Here is a 16,912-nt window from a genome sequence, read left to right as displayed (position 1 = left end):
GTATATAATATCATTTGTTAAAAAAAATTTATTCAAAAGTTAAAAATAAACACAGTTACATGAATGCGGAGAAATCTTTTTTTTTTTCTCATTAAATAAGAGAATGACATGACATGTACTTGGTGAGCAATATTGGACGTAACTCGTAAGATTAAGAAGTGGTGGCGTAATGGAAATTGTTGTTGTACTAAATAATACATTCAGGCAATGGTCCCGGCTAATTATTAGGTTTAGACTGTCTAATGGACTGATGGAGCCCTAAAAAGATGTACATATCGTGCTTCTTTGGCCTTGGGATTACTTACACGTTCTGTCGTATGCAGAAAACTGCTGCATATTAACCGTTGATATATATATATATATATATATGCATGCATGCATGAAGTCGGAGAGGACCACTTTCGATCACGTTGGTATTTACTCCTGCTGGGGCTAGGGTTTGCTTGTTACATTACTTTCATTTCGTTTTCATATCTGATTTCCTGCAAAAAAACAGCTCCTCACAGTTACTTTTTGCTAATTCGTGGTATAATAGCTTTGTAAATTCAAATTGTTCTATGATATCCTATTTAACAATCTGTTGGTGTGCCCAAAGAAACTTTGGTATGATTGTTTGATTAGAGATCAAGTTTGAGTGTGACTATTGAAGTTGGATCGATGCGACCACCAAATTACTAGAGGCTCTGTTTTGCAAGCGTAATTTGACTGTCTTGGACAAGACAACATTGTCTCTAAGAAAAGACATAGGAGACTTAGAGTTAACGGAAGACTTGGTATAAGTGTAGTGACGTTCTATTATTCATACAGCTGATCCAGTGGCGGATTCAGGAAATAATATTAGGGGGGTCAGTAAGAATTATGAGCGTAGCGCGCAATTTTTTTTAACAGAAATAGCATGCATATCGTCATTTCATTGAGTCTTGGTAGGTCTGAAGTCAATTGGAAAGGCATACTGCACACATGTTAATGCCTCATTTGCGTGGGTAACTAACATGTTCCAAGGCTGTTCCCATATGAATACTTAACAAAGAAATACACTTATCTTGAACACACTAACAATGTTTGATATCATTGCATCCCATTAATATGTTTGTCTAAGAATGATGATGCTTTATTATTATCTGATATCACCATTTCATTTACTTTGCATTTTTGGATAGTTTTTTACTTGGTTCCTTTTTTTTTTTTTTTTTTTTTTGCCTACAATTGTAATCAAAACCAACAAACAAGCCAGAGGTAAATAATATTAGGACTAGACTGCAAAGGGGCAACACCTCTCTAATGCATTTTATCAAGCAGTTGAATGGCATATGTGAAGGGCAACTCCAACCTTTAAAAGGGCAGCACCCAAGTCATCCATGGACATTCACCGAAATTCGAAGGGTCAGCACTCAAGTTATCTCTGAACATTCACTGAAGTTTGGGGGGTCAGCCTACCCCCTGCCCCTCAATGCATCCGCCCCTGAGCCGACCCACTTAGTTGGATAAGGCTTTGGTGTTATTGTTGTATTTCTTAAAAACTAGATAAACTTTGTTGTGTTAAATTTTCATATTGCGGTTATTTTCTTAACAATGTACATTATCATGAGTATTTCAATCTAAATTTTATATATAAATAATTCTCCCAAAGATATTTATATTTGACGTCCCTTAATAAGCTGAACATGAATCAGTCTCACTCACAATGTAAATTGAATGGAAGGAGATTCAATTTGTAGATAAAATTTTGTAAACTAAATGACATGAAAGTTGATGATTGAATTAGTACTTAAACGTTGATAAATATGTTCATTCTTATTGATAACACATCGATCATTAGTTTACAAATCTGTCTATAAATTAAGTCACCTTAGTATTTTCCGAACGAAAATGGCTAAGCAGGGAGATTGAGAGGGGTACTGAGAACTTCATGTACATTCTAAACTTCTAATGTCAACCTCACAGCAGCTGTAACAGCCTCAAACCTGCCGCCCTCTCTCTCTTAAACGTAATCACTGTTGAAATCTAGGCAAGAAATTACAGTGACTTTACCTTATATGGTCTGCTCCAATGCAGTTGCGGTCAATTTTTTTTGCCCCAAAGCTCAAGTCACTGTTGCAACACACAGATTTAAAAGTGCCAAAAAAAAAAAAAACAAGTCCCCAGATTTGTTTTCCCCCACTCCACTCACGTTCCCTCACTGCAATGCAACATTCTGAGCCTTTGATTTTTTTATTTTTTTTTATTTTTTATTTTGAGCCTTTGATTTACCAAAGTAAAAAGTAAATATAAAAGGATTTGTATATAATTGGGAATTCATGTTTAATTCACACAGTAGCTTTGATAATAATATACTTGCACATAGACTAGCGAAGTTAAACCTTCGTTTGATGAACCTCCAAATTTTATCTCTGATCTTCCTTTTGTCAAACTGTATACACATTCATTTGATGGCTGGTGGATTATTTTTTGTATTGAACTAAAATCTTAAATTTTGTTTGGTGGAGTTATATGATTGAACTACAACAACAATTTTGTTTAGGATTCAAACGTGAAGAACAAAGTGCTCGTCGTCAACTACCTGACGCACTCCCTCTCTTTCTTTATTTGAATTTGAGATCGGTATTGTAAGATAAACTTACACAAACGTAACTTATCTAAAGACAAATATTGTACAGCATATTCTTTCGTATAAGTTCTCTCTAGAAAAATTGAATTCTTTAAATTGAATTTGAACTCAATTACAATCTCATCAAGTCCCAAACATCACACAAGTGCAGAAATTTTGCCAAAGAACTTACAAAAAACCAAGGTACCAAAGTGGTGTTACCTTGTACCAACAAGAAAATTTTCAATATGTTAAGAATAGGGTATTGAACTAAATTTCATAACATAATTAGTTGAAAATTTTTTTTTTTTCAACTAATAGCATTATTACATTTTGACGTACCAAAACAACATTTCCGACACACTGAAAAATCTATCCATACCAACCTAGGAAACTTAAAACATGTATCCACGGTAACATATAAATTAGTCCTTACGCCAAATGCCTGCATTGACTTCTCGTGGAAAACAAAACGGTCAAGACACAAAACTCAAAAGCAAGGGAGATACCGTGAGAATATGGCGATAAATACTGTACAAAACCGACCGTTAGAAGCACCTTTCTACTCTAGTTTCCAAAATCTTCCCACGCTTTCCATCTCACCATCTCCCAACTGAAACACCAACCCCAATCCCACGCGCAATTTCCCCAAACGCCCTCACAAACTCATAGGGTGTTTCAAAATTTCCCCATCAAATCCCTCCCCGCGCGTGGACTCCCTTTTTTTTAACTTGAATATTTTTTACTTTTGTCAAAAATAATTTGGATCCGAGAAAAGAAGACCGTTCCTCGTTAACGGCGCCTTCTGCTTTCCCTCTTTTTAATTAATTTTTACTTTTACTCTTTTTCCTTTTTTATTTAAAATATAAATTTTGGTCGCGAACTTCAAGTTGGAGGGAGAGACAAGGACGTCCGTGTAAGTAACCCCTTCACTGTATACAGGATTTTGCAAGGCTAATCACACACCCCAAATCCTAGAGAGAGAAACCACCGCACTCTTAGAGAGAAACGGGAGAGAAACCGGAGTGTTGAGTGAGAGAGGTGGGTTTTGCAATGGTGGCTGGGAAGGTGAGGGTGGCAATGGGGCTACAAAAATCACCTGCGAATCCAAAACCGGAAACTCCATCGAAGTCGCCGTCGCCGTCGCTGAGCTCCGGGAAGACATCGCAGAAGGGGGCGGTATTCTCGCGCTCCTTCGGCGCGTACTTCCCGCGCTCGTCTGCGCAGGTGCAGCCTAAGCCGCCGGACGTGACGGAGCTTCTCCGCCTGGTGGAGGAGCTCCGGGAGCGAGAGTCGAGACTGAAAACGGAGCTCCTCGAGCACAAGCTCCTGAGAGAGTCGGTCGCCATCCTCCCAGTATTGGAGAACGAGATCATCAGCAAGGACGAAGAGATTGACAGAGCGTCGAAGCGGGTGGAGGAGCTGGCGGCGGAGAACCAGCGGCTGAGAAATCAGGTGGCCGAAGTGACGTCAGTGTTGGAAGAAGAGAGGAGGGAGAAAGAAGAGAAAATGAAGCTGTTGGAGGCTGAAATTTCGGAGCTGAAGAAAACGGCGTCGGATCGTGTGATTAGTTTTGAAAACGACGAGCTTTCGTCGTCGCAGAGATTTCAGGGACTGATGGAGGTCACCGGAAGGTCGAATCTGATCAGAAATCTGAAGAGGGGAGTGAAATGCGCCGACATTCCGACAAATCCGGAGAATCAGAAGCTCGACGGCTCCGAGTCGAAGAGGGAAGAGCCGGAATCAGAGAGGCCGAGGCTGTCGAGGTGTTACTCGGAGGAGTTAGCCGAGTCGGCTCTGGCTACCATCAGATCTCGCATCCCGAGGGTTCCCAAACCGCCGCCGAGACCGTCCACATCCAACAGTCAAAACAAGGCCTCAACAGAACAGGGGAATGCATTTCCACCACCGCCTCCGCCGCCGCCAAGTCAGACAAAATCCACACTCCCACCGCCACCACCTCCGTCTAAGGCGGCTCCACCTCCGCCTCCTCCGCCACCGAGAGGTTCAAGGCCAGCGACGGCGAAGGTGAAGCGAGTGCCGGAGGTTGTGGAGTTCTACCACTCCCTGATGCGAAGAGACTCCCGGAGGGAGTCCGGCAGCGGAGTCTCGGACGCAACGGGAACCGCCAATGCCCGCGACATGATCGGCGAGATCGAGAACCGGTCAGCTCACCTGCTTGCTGTAAGTTCCGGTAGCTTGTGTTTTTATCTAAATTACGACTTTGCCACTGGCCTTTTTGCAGTGTCAGTGAGGTGGCCCTCCTATTTGCCCTTTCCGTTGGATTTTGTTGTTTGCTTGATAGATAAGACAATTCGCAAATTCGAAATGCTTTGGTTTAAATGCCAAAAAGGTGTAATTTTTGTGATGCTTAGGGGCAAATCTTTATCGCTTGTGAAATTGATGTGTTTTTTGTATTTGCAGATAAAAACGGACGTAGAAACGCAGGGAGATTTCATAAGGTTTTTGATAAAAGAAATCGAAAACGCAGCGTTTACAGACATCAACGATGTGGTGCCTTTTGTGAAGTGGCTGGATGATGAGCTCTCGTACTTGGTAACATTTCATTTTCCATTTCGTAAATCTGTTATTACTTGACTTAATCGAGTCTCAGGGTTGCAGACGTGAGTTAGACTAGTTTGTAAAGGCAATGTCTGCCGCATTCCCGTGCATTAGAGTAGTTAAGAATACCGTATTGACATTGAATTTGTTTATTTAGGTGGATGAAAGAGCTGTGCTGAAGCACTTTGACTGGCCGGAGCAGAAGGCGGATGCTCTGCGCGAAGCGGCATTCGGGTATAGCGATCTCAAGAAGCTTGAATCCGAGGCCTCGTCGTTCCCTGATCATTCTCGTCAGCCCTGCGGTCCAACCCTCAAGAAGATGCAGGCTTTGCTGGAAAAGTAAGTAGATTTCTTCATCTTTTAGTATTTTCCTTGAAAATTATAGGCAATTTTAGTGTAATGTGCTTAAATGTGTTGGAATAATTTGAACAGATTGGAGCATGGGGTTTACAATCTCTCGCGGGTGAGAGAATCCGCCACTAAAAGATACAAAGTTTTCCAAATTCCTACAAATTGGATGCTCGATTCTGAATTTGTAAGCCAGGTAATTCATTGTTCCAATATTTCATACTGTATGCCAATTTTGTGAGAACTTACATGCATCAGGATGACACTTTAGCGATATCCCAAGTTAATTACACATTATCACATGAACAAATTAAAATACAATGCATGATTGATTTGAGATACCGTTACAGTATTCGCATCCCGACTCCGTCAAAGTTTCTCTCTAGTCTCATCTACACTCAATCACCCACAAGATCATCTATTATTATCGGCTAAGGATTTCTATAGGTGGTACTCTTTAGTGACTTGCATACTTGTAGATCTTGGAGATAATTGACTAACTGAAGAATCTAAGCTCAGGGCTTAGGGGTGACAAGATGTACCCATTTTTAGTGTACCGAGTACACGATATGATACACTAAATGTTATAATACAAGTAGTTGAGTATTTGGAAGAAGAAAAAATTCAATTAGTTGTGTTATGACATTTGGAGTATTGGACCGTATTCACTCCACACTCAAAATTTTGAAATTAAATAAGACCTAGATTTTTCAATATTTTCTATATCCCATGCCTACATGCATGTGCACATGTGAACTCCCCACCAAATGTTTGTCTTCTTCACTTTTTATTTCAGAGTGTTTGGTAGGAGTACAGAAGTCCCCACCATATGTTTGTCTTCTTCACTTTTTATTTCGGAGTGTTTGGTAGGAGTAAAGAAGTCAAGTGTTGACTTCATAGGAGTAAACAAGGAAATGAATTATTAAGACTCCCACATTTTCAACATTATAATATGTTTTGTCTGGATACTGCCCCTCAATGTGCTTGCATTTCACCATTGAATAGAATTAGAGAGAAATGCTATGGGAATTCTTTTTAAAGTGGGACTCTTTGTGAATTATCTGTTATTTAACGTTAATTTTCGTGTTAACATTATAAAACATTGGCACAGAAATTGACGTTAAACTGTGAGGTGAGAGATGGAGAGTCCCTGTAGCATTTCTCTTGCTTATGTGTTTTCTCCTTTTGCATACTATTGTTAATTTTTGTCCCTTGATTCTGCATTGGTTTTATTCAATTCAAAAAGCTAGAAATAGAGAGGGATACGCAAAAGGAGAAAGCGTGAGTGCGAAAATCATCTCTCTTCCAAAAATACGCCACATAAGTGTTATGTTAGCAGAAAAGAATACCAGCATTGCAACCCGAAAAAAAAATGTGATTGATAGTACCAGCAAATGTTTGTTAGTTTTGTATTATACTGACTATGGTGGTACATGATCGCAGATCAAGTTGGCATCGGTAAAATTGGCAATGAAGTACATGAAGAGAGTCTCTGCCGAGCTTGAAATAGTCGGCGGTGGTCCCGAAGAAGAAGAGCTGATAGTTCAAGGCGTTCGATTTGCCTTCCGCGTACATCAGGTAACTGAAAAAACACTTAAAACAGCATCAATCCTTTTACTGTTTCCTGCATTTCGCATTCTTACGGTGTGATTGTGAGTATTCGCTGCAGTTTGCTGGAGGATTCGATGCAGAAACGATGAGAGCGTTTCAGGTGTTGAGAGATAAGGTGAGATCGTGCCATGTACAATGCCAGAACCAGCAGCAGCAGAAAATCGTATGCCGGTCTACGCCGTGCTAAATCTGTAGCAAGCTCAGCTTCAGAAATTGCTCCGAGAGTTTTTTGTTGTAAAGATGAACTTCTATATGGTATTATTATTGCATTTATGTATTTATATTATTATTATTATTATTACTCATGACCTTCTCGGCTAGATTGGGTACCGGTTTAATGTGGTCCGGAAGTTCACTAACATGTATAATAGCTTGTAATACAAGGTAGTAATGCTACAACTTCGTCATCCTCAAATAAAATCGACATATTCTTTTCATTTCAATTCTTTGCGATCTTGTCATATTAATTCATTATGGTTTGGTTCGGTTTAATTCGGTTCAGTTTAAATAGTTTGGTCAAACGTATCAAACTGGACTCTATTGGTGGGTGGTGGGTGGTGGGTGGTGAGTAATGGGTGATGGGTGGTGGGAGGTTTAAGTAAGATATAAGGCAAATTATATTTTTAAATTAAATATAACTGGCTTGGGCCAACCAGTTTGTCAAAAAAAACTTAACCCGGCCTGATCTATAGGGGTACGTGCCCGATTTTAAACGGATCTTACTAGTGTTGAACTGAGTCTGGTATGATGGGTTGTACACATGCAGCTACAATTGGTGAATAATACAAATTTGGGTTTAGACAAGTTGATTGGTTATCACAAAATATGTAGTTGAAAACCTTTTATCTAGGCATGCTTAATATCGATAAATAAAACATTTATGAAATAAAAATTCACTTAGATTTTTATGTTTTGCATCTCCTCAGGACTCAGTAGCCGTAGCAGTGATCACATCTAATGTCAAGGCATATATTTCAACATCTCTGACTCGTTCATACCAACTCGGATGTCTACTCCATGTAAAATTCCTTTTAAATAAAAGTTCATCTCTATAATTACAGTTATCAGTTGACAACTTTAGTTATGTCTTCATGCTTGTCATGCTTCGTCACCTAACTAGATAATAGTCCGCATGTCTCGAGTTCGGTGTCCATTGAACACGGAGTTCGGAGTATGTCAATTTGGTGTGAAGTAAGATTCTCTTCCCTCTCTTTTTTTCCCTTCATTTTCCTCTTCTCTTGTTTGAACGGTCAGGGTTAAGACACGTCAACATTCTATATTAATTTTTTATAGAGAGAGAAAGACAAAATGGAGAGAGTGAAAAGAAGAGAAAGAAAATGATGAAAAATAGAAGGGGAGAGAATTCTAAACCCTAAAAAAAAAAGTGTGCTTATGATCCTTCCATTGTTGGATAACCCGTCCTGATTATAGAAAAAATAAAATAAAAAAAAACTCAAAAAATAAAAAGGGCCGGCTTTTTTACCCGTCGAGAGGCGGTGCTGATCATGTCGGGGCAACAAATACAAAACTCAATTTTTTCTGGGCTGAAAAAATGACGGCCTGCTTCTTTCTAAATCTGTCACTCTCTTCTTCTTCATCTACTGCGTTTGCATCTCACAGAAACTACCAATCACCAGCTTCCTTCCCTCCACTTCTCACTCTAATCCCAACCCAATTCTCCCATCTTCGAACCCCTCGATTCTCTCGCCAAATCAGAGCCGCATCAGCCGCCATGGAAGCCACCCAGCAGAGCGTGACCACCGCATCAGCGTCGCCCATGAAGCTCTTGTTCGTGGAGATGGGCGTCGGCTACGACCAACACGGGTCAGCTTGCTTTTGACCATTTGACTCTCTCATCTCTCTCTTTGCCTGGATTGATGATTGCCCATTTGACAATTTTATGCGTTCTAAGTATCAAAATTTGAGCTTTTTCTGATTTGGTAATTTTGAAGTGTAAAAATTCGAGTTTTTTTTTAGTTTGGAAACGTAAATTTGGAGCTTTCTTTGGTTTGGTAAACTTGAAGTATCAAAATTTGATCTTTTGTTAAAGAGAGTGGTCTGGTGATTCTGAAGCTTGATGAAATTGTGTTGGTGTAACAGGCAGGACGTTACGTCTGCGGCAATGCGGGCTTGCAGAGATGCCATCACTTCCAATTCAATCCCTGCGTTTCGAAGAGGTATCATCACATGTCTTTCTGAAAATTAGGAAGAAGAAAACTAAGTTGTTAGCATACTCCACCGTGAATTTCGGTTGCTACATGCGTTGCTGTTTAATTTTCTGTTTTGATAAATTGGATTTGTTGTAGTAGGAATCCTTGTGTGATGATGTGCTTGATGACACTATCTCGTGGTGGATGATTGTGGTCGTATGTGGAGGATTGTAATGGAGTTTGTTTAATTAGTAGTCATGAAGTTCAATTGCTGCAGGGTCAATTCCTGGTGTGACATTTGAGCAGATGAAGCTAGAGATCAAGCTGGGAGTGCCTCGTGTACTCCAACCATCGCTGGATGTCGAAAAGGTCAAATCAGTCTTTCCTTAGTGAGTATCTGCACTTTTTGAGTCTGAATCAATGAATTTTCATTACCTGAAAGTTGAAACATATCAAATTCAACTTAACCAAGTTGTTCTACTAATTCGTGCACTCTGAAGTTTGAGTGATAGCTTTCATGGGTAATCAAATAGCATTACCTGTCTTTACAATTGTGCCTGTTTGTGCAATGTAACGACGGATTCTCTTAGTGGTTATAATCATATTGTATTAAGACCTTTGCTGGTACTAATCCATGTTCGAAGGCTTTTCAGTCTATCTGAAATCTTTCTAGCAGGATTATTCCCCTACAATGGAGGAAAGATTCTCTATGTTATCCAACTTCTGTTTCCAGTTTGAATTGAGCTTAGCTTACATACTGTAGATTAAGGGATATATCCAACTATTTGCTCGTTGATTGTAATACATTGCTGCTTAAGAAAAAATATTGAATTAGCAGTAACTAGTAAGTGACTTTAGTCTTCGCTGAGCTTGAAAACCAACTTATTCGGTTTATCCACTCTGTAGATTTTCAAATCTTATCTTATACAGTGTAATGCAATCACATTGAAACCACAATCCACAAGTTCTAATCTGACATTACTTTTGCCTTGTATCTGGCTTAAAACTTGATTGCAGTGGAGAAATTGTGAAAGTTGAAGTTGTGGATGGTGGACTGATATGCTCAAGTGGCGTGTTGGTGGAAGAAATGGGAGATAAGACTGACGACTGTTACATAGTGAATGCAGCAGTTTACATTGGTTACTAGCTTCTTTTTTCCTCCAAATCCCTTACCGGAGTGTTTTTAAGGTTTGTTCACTTTTGCTTTCTTGCCTGCACTGGTATTTTGTTTATCCCATAGTTGAAGTTAACATAAGAATTGTTATAAAATGATTTGTCTTTTTGAAGTGGACTTGCTCAAGTTCGTTATCTTGAACTGATACCGAACCCTTCTAGGAGAGTCATGGCTGGTGCATCAGTGTCTTCGCCTGTGAGAGGACAAGCAGTATCCATCAACATATCTTTGATTTTCTGTACCAAAAGCTGTCTTCCTGTCATTTTTGTGGCTGATGATTGTACAGCGAGTCCCCGAATGCTTGGTCTTTTATGCTTATTAATAATTGGAATTGAAGATACATGATGCTACCGACGATTTCTTCACAAAATCCTAAATTTGTGTTCATATTTGCTTGTCATCCATTTGGAACATAGTAAACGTTCTTGAAATCACTTTAGCTTTCGGGTTGAATTGCAAACCGAAATAATGTGTTTCTGTTGCTGTTGTATCAATATAGTATCTTCACAAATTCAAGAGCTTAAAAGAAATTATATTGAGCACAATGCTGGAAAATTCCACATGTACATTTCTTCAATTATACCACACCTACACTCTCATTCGGATTTGAATCTGTTCTTTGTCTATCTATGAACTCGAAACCATTCTTCTGGTTCAGTAAAACAATCAATTTACAACTGATTCTGCCACCTTATTGTCGTTTTACCAATCGATGTGAATCTGAAAGAAAGGAAACTAGAGGAAAATTATTTCCGCACCATCTTTTTCCCCCTCTTGAAGGAGAAAACGTGAGCGCACGAATCATTTCCCAATCTATAATTGGTTGCTACTGTAGCTCAGTGTTGACCTTCACAATTCACATGATGAGAGCTGCGTATAGGAGTTGGTTCCAGGTATCGGGCAACCCTGGCAAGCACCAATGGCTGCAGTCGTTGCCCGAATGATCGCCGCTGTAAGTCGAGGGATGAGCATCCTTCCTCAACTGCGAGAGCATTGTAATGTCGAGCAAGTAAACCGGGCTCTTAATCGCGCTCAGCACCTTATAGACAACAGCAGCAGATGGAGGTGCCCCTGCTGGGTAGGTTGATCCCGATAGCGGTCCAAGTTCTCCTAAGCAAGTCTTCTTCGGCGAATTCCATTCTTGTCCCCTGGTAATTCAACACAATAACGACGTCGTTAATTACGATTAAAGTCACATAATCACTGTTAATTATATCTGCAAGTCTGAGTTTTTACTTACTGGTAATGTGTTGGAGAAATGCCCTGGAAGAAGACTTTGGTTCTTGAAGTATCAACATTTGAGTCAACCCATTTAGCCCATGTGGAAAGCCCCTTATAAAATGCTGTCAAACGATCCATATCTTTGTACAGTTCTGTCCCATCCCGAAAATAATCAAATCTGCACAATACAAGCATCAAATGCAATACTCAGAAAAACAAAAGTTCTGCTAATCTTAGTCGCTCATCCGTAGGGAGCTGTGAGTTGTTGATGCATTGTGGGGCTTGCTTACAATGTGTATACGGCTCACATCCATTCACAATGCATTGCCCACTCGTGTGGGTGTGATGAGTCATTGATGCATTTTGCTTATAGTGCATAAGCGGCTCATGGTCATAGACGATGCTTAACTCACTTGAGTATTTCTTGTGAGTCTGTGAGACGTTAATGCATTGTAGGGCTCAAAATGCATGAACAACTCACGTTCAGCAACAATGCATTGCCCACATGCTTGGATTCAGTGAGTTGTTATTGCATTGTGGGAAAATCAGAGTTCATCAATGACTAACAGTCACTCAGAATCCATTAATTGATTCTCACTATGCATAAACGACTCACAGTCATTCAGTATTCATTAATGATTAACAATCACTCGCGTGGGTGAGTGAAAAAAAGGTAATGGGTTGAAACGTACGGTTGAGAATCGCCGGTGTGGGTCCACCAATGCCAAGAGTTGAAGATCAGGACGTCCATCCCTTTCCATGCATCTCCGGCGTTGATGGAGTTTAGGTTTAGCACACGGCCAACTTCTTCTCTGATTATATCTACAAGGTACGGTGTCCGGAACATAAACAAAGTCACTCCATAGTCCTGCACAAAATAACACAATTATAAAACCATTCATTTAACTAATTAAGAACTCGTTTGGAATGACTTTAAAAATGATTGAATGCAATTGTGTTGAAAATATTTTTGAAACAACTCCTTAATAAGGATGCAAGTGAATCCTGGAAAAGCAAAGTGCTTCTTGCAAGAAACATTTTAAATACTTTTAGAACCCAAAAACATTTTCGTCTTTTAGTCATTTTCGTCTCTCCCTAAATGGGGGTAAGGCTAGCCGACATTCACCTCTCCCAGACCCTGCGTAAAGCGGGAGCCTTGTGCACTGGGTACGACCTACGACGAGTCATTTTAAAAGTACTTCCAAACGAGCCATATTACTTCAAGAAGCTACCCACATGCATGCTTTACTTAAATGTTAATAATTTTGATAATGCATAGTATTTCAACAAGGGACAATTATAATCTGACAAAAAAAAAAACAAGGAACAATTATAAATTGATTTATTGAAACCCCATTGCAGAAAGATCATTGATGAAAGCGGTCCATTACTGGTTGGCAGGTTGCTCATCACAGCCTGGAAAGCTCACGGCTTTTAAAGATCTACGTGGAAAATAAATAATGATGTAGAAGAACATGAAAAAAAAAATACAAATAATATGATGCAAATTGAGGTCCTCATATATATATATTGGTGAGAGAAGCCTCCTATTGAAGGGGTATGAAACTATGTCAAGTATTTAGTGAGTTATCAAATTCAAACAAAATTTGCCCAGAGTTTTATCCGATTGCATTTTTTAGTTAGGTTCTATGGTTTTCTATATGCTTTTTCATTTAGGTAGTTATCTACAAACTTTTGTTTTCTTCCTTTACACTTCCTCCCTTTGATTCTCCTTTAAATTGCTTGATTCAAATATTAGAAAGAAAAAAAAGAGTGCGTGAAGAGAAAATAATTGTACGAAAATCATTTCTTTTTCTTTTTCTTTACCTAGTCGTAAACCAAAGGGAAAAAATACATGAAAACTATAAGTTTCTAACCCAGAGGACAATAAAGAGGGAAAAGGAAAATGGAGAAAGTTTGTCTTGTAACTTTTTTTCTCTTCCCTACCCAACCCCACAACAATCTTTCATTGGTTACACCTATTGTTTGTTCAGATGAGAAAGTTTGTTTTTAACTTTTTTTTCTCCCCTACTCAAACCCCACAACAATCTTCTAATAGTTTCACCTATAGTTTGTTCAGCACATCTGATTTGCTGCCCACAACTCACGGGATATAGATCACAAACTGTTAGTTCAGCACATCTGCTTTGCTGCCCACAACTCACGGGATATCGATCACAAACTGTTATACGTTCTAACTTTTTCAACGACAATACGTGAATGATTTATGATTGCAAGATTGACTTATGATTGCAAGTGCCATCCTAAATATTTACACAATTAAACAACTCAACATGGTAAAAAAAAAAAAAAACAATACTTGGCTATTTAAAGATGAGTATGAACTCCTACTCAAAAAATTTCAAAATTGTTTGTTGTCAATTTATAAAACTTCGTGTTTAGTATTAGAATCGTTCATATTATAAATCACCTTATAAAGATCGCATTTGCAAAAAATCAATTGAAATTAAGGTTGTTTAGTCATCAAGCTGTTTAAAAACAAATTAACAGAATTAGTAAAAACATTATGAATCGTCTATGTATTTTCTACAATAGTTTGACTAAACGACCTTAGTTTTAATTTATTTTTTGTAGAGATGATCTTTACAGTGTGATTCATAGTATAAACGGTTTTGATCATATGCACAAAACTCTGTGATTAAAACACTAAGAGTTTTGAGTAAGAGTTTCTACTCATCTTTAAATAGTCAAGTATTGTTCAGAAAAAAAAATGGATAAGGATCCTTCCGGATCCTCTTTATGGGAATTCTAGGGATCTTCACATCCTAACCGTTCATCGTACATCGTATAATCATGTCATGTGTTATTTAGTTTAATTTTAAATAAAAAAATCAAATAATTTTTTATCACACGATGTACAATGAATGATTAAGATTTGAAGATCCTAATTTGGATCCGATAAAATCCAAATCCCCAAAAAAACGAGTAAACCAGTGGAAAACAGCAGAGTGTGGAGAACTAACCTTCTAAAAACAATAAAAAATGGGAAAAAACAGCAGAACATGTTGGAAGAAGAGAAAGATAAACACATGCAGAGATAGAGAGAGAAATTGGAAAGAGGAGAGAGAGGGAGAGAGGGACAGAGAGAGAGACAGAGTGCGTGTGAAAAATCTCTCCACCTCAAAGTTCACAGAATGGCCATTTCTGAAGGTAGTCTTGGCATCTGGCACCGACGCATGTATCATACAAGACAACGATTCCCACATGTTCAGACTCAGTGAGTCGCCCACAAACATTATCTTCTTTCCTCTCCACCTCCTCAGAAAATCCACCCCATCAAACCTGTTTCAAAAATAATTAAACAACTAATATTTTTGTTTGAGCCACGTTGTTAACGCTAATCTACTAATATTTATTCAGAAAACATAATTTGAGACACGTGTGTAGAGAATTAGCACTCCAAAAACGTTATCATGCACATCTCTCTCCTTTATCTATTTCAGTACGGAGGAGTGTTGTATAACGGTATTGAAGTGCTAATAACAATTCTCGATTGTCTTACAGCGATAATTTGGCGAAAATGATATTAAACGAACACCATGCATGGAGAATTTATGATACAGGACTAGACGTAGGGTTAATATGTACCTGGGCAAGTCACAGGAGTCGGGCTTCCAGGCATACTTGAGGAACTGCGTATCAGGTCTGCCATACTTGATGCAATCAAACTCAGGATCTATGAAGGGACAGGTGGCAGAATCATAAAGAGGGTAAGAAGCATCAAAAACCCAATTGCCTTCGAACAAATTGCAGCGGCTCACTTGCTTCCTGTGGACTCTCAAGCTGCTGCCATGGCTGTGCCCTGCTGACTCTGCTTCTTCTGAGAAGAAGACCAGAACTTGAAGAGCTAAGAGGCACAGCGGAGCTTGGAGCTTGAAACCCATTTGAGATTTTGAGAGAAAAACGAAGTGTGGGATGCGAGTTTTTATAGTAAATAATTTGGAATTTTAGGAAGGAGAGGTTTGGCTTCGGCGGTTCACATGTCTAGAGTTTGAGCCTGAGGATATCAAATATTGAAGTTGATTGATATTGTTTACGCAAAAGTATTTTACTATAACGAGAGACGGAATTTGGACTAAGTCGCATCAATTATTATTATATCGAACTCAATATAAATATTATATTTTATTACAAATATTATACATCATGGATATCTATGTAAGTCACACTAAAATACTAATACAAACCACTAAATTGTAGTATTGGACGTATTACAACAAACAACAACAACAATTAAGTTTTATTTCATTAAGTGAGATCGCCTATATGAATTTCTAGAATGCCATTGCAGACGGTTTTGTGCCAAATCTTCCGTTAGCTCTAAGTACTTCATATATTTTCTTATAATCTCTTTCAAAATTCTTAGGTCTTCATCTACCGCTTTTGTCTTGAACCTTCGTCTCATAGTCACATCTTCTAATTGAAGCATTTGTATGTCTTTGGTTTACGTGTCCAAATCATATTAACCGATTTTCTCTCATCTTAACTTCAATTATAGACATTTATACTCTACCTTGAATATTCTCATTTTTAATCCTAACATTATTTGAGTTAAAACTGATTAATTAGTTTGTTTGTCTTTTGCCTTAGATGAGTTGGAAAAGTTTGGAAGGGTTCGGAAATAGTGGGAAGTTGGAAGGTGGAATGGGTTGAAAATGGGTGAGGATTGTAAAGGGGGAACTGTTAGGAAAAAGAAAAGTTTCTTTAACATTCGATCGGTGATTGGTCTGCATGGTCACGGGCATAAAAACCTGTCTTGTGGCTTCTGAGCTGGCCTGTGCGTAGTCTCAAGATTGAAATTTTGACATCACATGGTTAAATCATGTATTGCTCTATTAAATATGTTTTCTTTTCTCTTCTTTTTAGTTAAAATGTTCTCTGAAATTTACATAACTCTTCATTTTGATTCCTGAGATTTGAAATAAATAGAAGTAGTTCTTAAGTTTGTCCAATCAATCATTTTGGTCATTCAATGAAAAATCTCCATTAAATAAAGCTAAAATGACAAAAAATGAGTGTATTTTTGTCAAATCATTTGGCCCATTGTTAATTAAATTGAGGGTATTATTGTTATTTTGATCCTTATTTAATATAATTTTTCATGGAATGAACAAAATGATTGATGATGCATCTATTTATTTCAAATCTCAGGGACCAAAATGATGAGTTATGCAAATCTCAGGGACCATTTTGGCAAAAAAAAACTTTTGTTTTGTCAACTTACATGCATGTTTAGGA

The 16,912-nt window shown here is 38.4% G+C and overlaps 3 protein-coding genes across 5 annotated transcripts; 2 read left to right on the top strand and 1 right to left on the bottom strand.

The window, feature by feature from the left end:
- The first annotated feature begins 3,476 nt into the window (after window positions 1-3,476).
- On the top strand, window positions 3,477-7,551 carry LOC126587249 (protein CHUP1, chloroplastic-like). Its single transcript, XM_050252287.1, has 6 exons — window positions 3,477-4,771; window positions 5,012-5,143; window positions 5,307-5,488; window positions 5,582-5,693; window positions 6,941-7,075; window positions 7,167-7,551. Exons 1-6 carry the CDS (start codon window positions 3,641-3,643, stop codon window positions 7,293-7,295), a joined length of 1,821 nt encoding a protein of 606 aa, XP_050108244.1. The 5' UTR covers window positions 3,477-3,640; the 3' UTR covers window positions 7,296-7,551.
- Window positions 7,552-8,560: 1,009 nt separating this feature from the next.
- On the top strand, window positions 8,561-10,819 carry LOC126587258 (uncharacterized). 3 transcript variants are annotated; one of them, XM_050252297.1, is made up of 5 exons: window positions 8,561-8,932; window positions 9,209-9,285; window positions 9,536-9,647; window positions 10,276-10,446; window positions 10,617-10,819. In XM_050252297.1, the coding sequence occupies exons 1-4, from the start codon at window positions 8,661-8,663 to the stop codon at window positions 10,403-10,405; spliced, it is 591 nt and encodes a 196-aa protein (XP_050108254.1). In that variant the 5' UTR covers window positions 8,561-8,660; the 3' UTR covers window positions 10,406-10,446; window positions 10,617-10,819. The 3 variants fall into 3 exon arrangements, with proteins under 3 accessions (XP_050108254.1, XP_050108253.1, XP_050108252.1); XM_050252296.1 differs by having other exon boundaries at window positions 10,594-10,819; XM_050252295.1 differs by having other exon boundaries at window positions 8,562-8,932; window positions 10,546-10,819.
- Window positions 10,820-10,949: 130 nt separating this feature from the next.
- LOC126587257 (protein trichome birefringence-like 37) lies at window positions 10,950-15,684 on the bottom strand. Its single transcript, XM_050252294.1, has 5 exons — window positions 15,263-15,684; window positions 14,794-14,956; window positions 12,346-12,521; window positions 11,673-11,831; window positions 10,950-11,580 (listed from the first exon to the last, which is right to left on the bottom strand). Exons 1-5 carry the CDS (start codon window positions 15,556-15,558, stop codon window positions 11,289-11,291), a joined length of 1,086 nt encoding a protein of 361 aa, XP_050108251.1. The 5' UTR covers window positions 15,559-15,684; the 3' UTR covers window positions 10,950-11,288.
- Between the last annotated feature and the right edge of the window lie 1,228 nt (window positions 15,685-16,912).

The sequence above is a fragment of the Malus sylvestris genome, chromosome 10 (genome assembly GCF_916048215.2).
Source record: "Malus sylvestris chromosome 10, drMalSylv7.2, whole genome shotgun sequence".
Taxonomy (NCBI): domain Eukaryota; kingdom Viridiplantae; phylum Streptophyta; class Magnoliopsida; order Rosales; family Rosaceae; genus Malus; species Malus sylvestris.
Note: the sequence above shows the minus strand (reverse complement) of the source record. Positions and strands in the feature narration are given on the sequence as shown.

Bases quoted from the DNA above. Each gene is read 5' to 3' on its own strand.
- LOC126587249 (XM_050252287.1), top strand. From the start codon at position 3,641: ATGGTGGCTGGGAAGGTGAGGGTGGCAATGGGGCTACAAAAATCACCT. The intron at 5,489-5,581 runs GTAAGTAGATTT...TAATTTGAACAG, and splicing joins ATGCAGGCTTTGCTGGAAAA to ATTGGAGCATGGGGTTTACA. The intron at 7,076-7,166 runs GTAACTGAAAAA...TATTCGCTGCAG, and splicing joins TTGCCTTCCGCGTACATCAG to TTTGCTGGAGGATTCGATGC.
- LOC126587258 (XM_050252297.1), top strand. From the start codon at position 8,661: ATGACGGCCTGCTTCTTTCTAAATCTGTCACTCTCTTCTTCTTCATCT. The intron at 8,933-9,208 runs GTCAGCTTGCTT...TTGGTGTAACAG, and splicing joins GTCGGCTACGACCAACACGG to GCAGGACGTTACGTCTGCGG. The intron at 9,648-10,275 runs GTGAGTATCTGC...ACTTGATTGCAG, and splicing joins GTCAAATCAGTCTTTCCTTA to TGGAGAAATTGTGAAAGTTG.
- LOC126587257 (XM_050252294.1), bottom strand. From the start codon at position 15,558: ATGGGTTTCAAGCTCCAAGCTCCGCTGTGCCTCTTAGCTCTTCAAGTT. The intron at 14,957-15,262 runs GTACATATTAAC...TTTTTGAAACAG, and splicing joins GACTCCTGTGACTTGCCCAG to GTTTGATGGGGTGGATTTTC. The intron at 11,581-11,672 runs GTAAGTAAAAAC...TTGAATTACCAG, and splicing joins ATTTCTCCAACACATTACCA to GGGACAAGAATGGAATTCGC.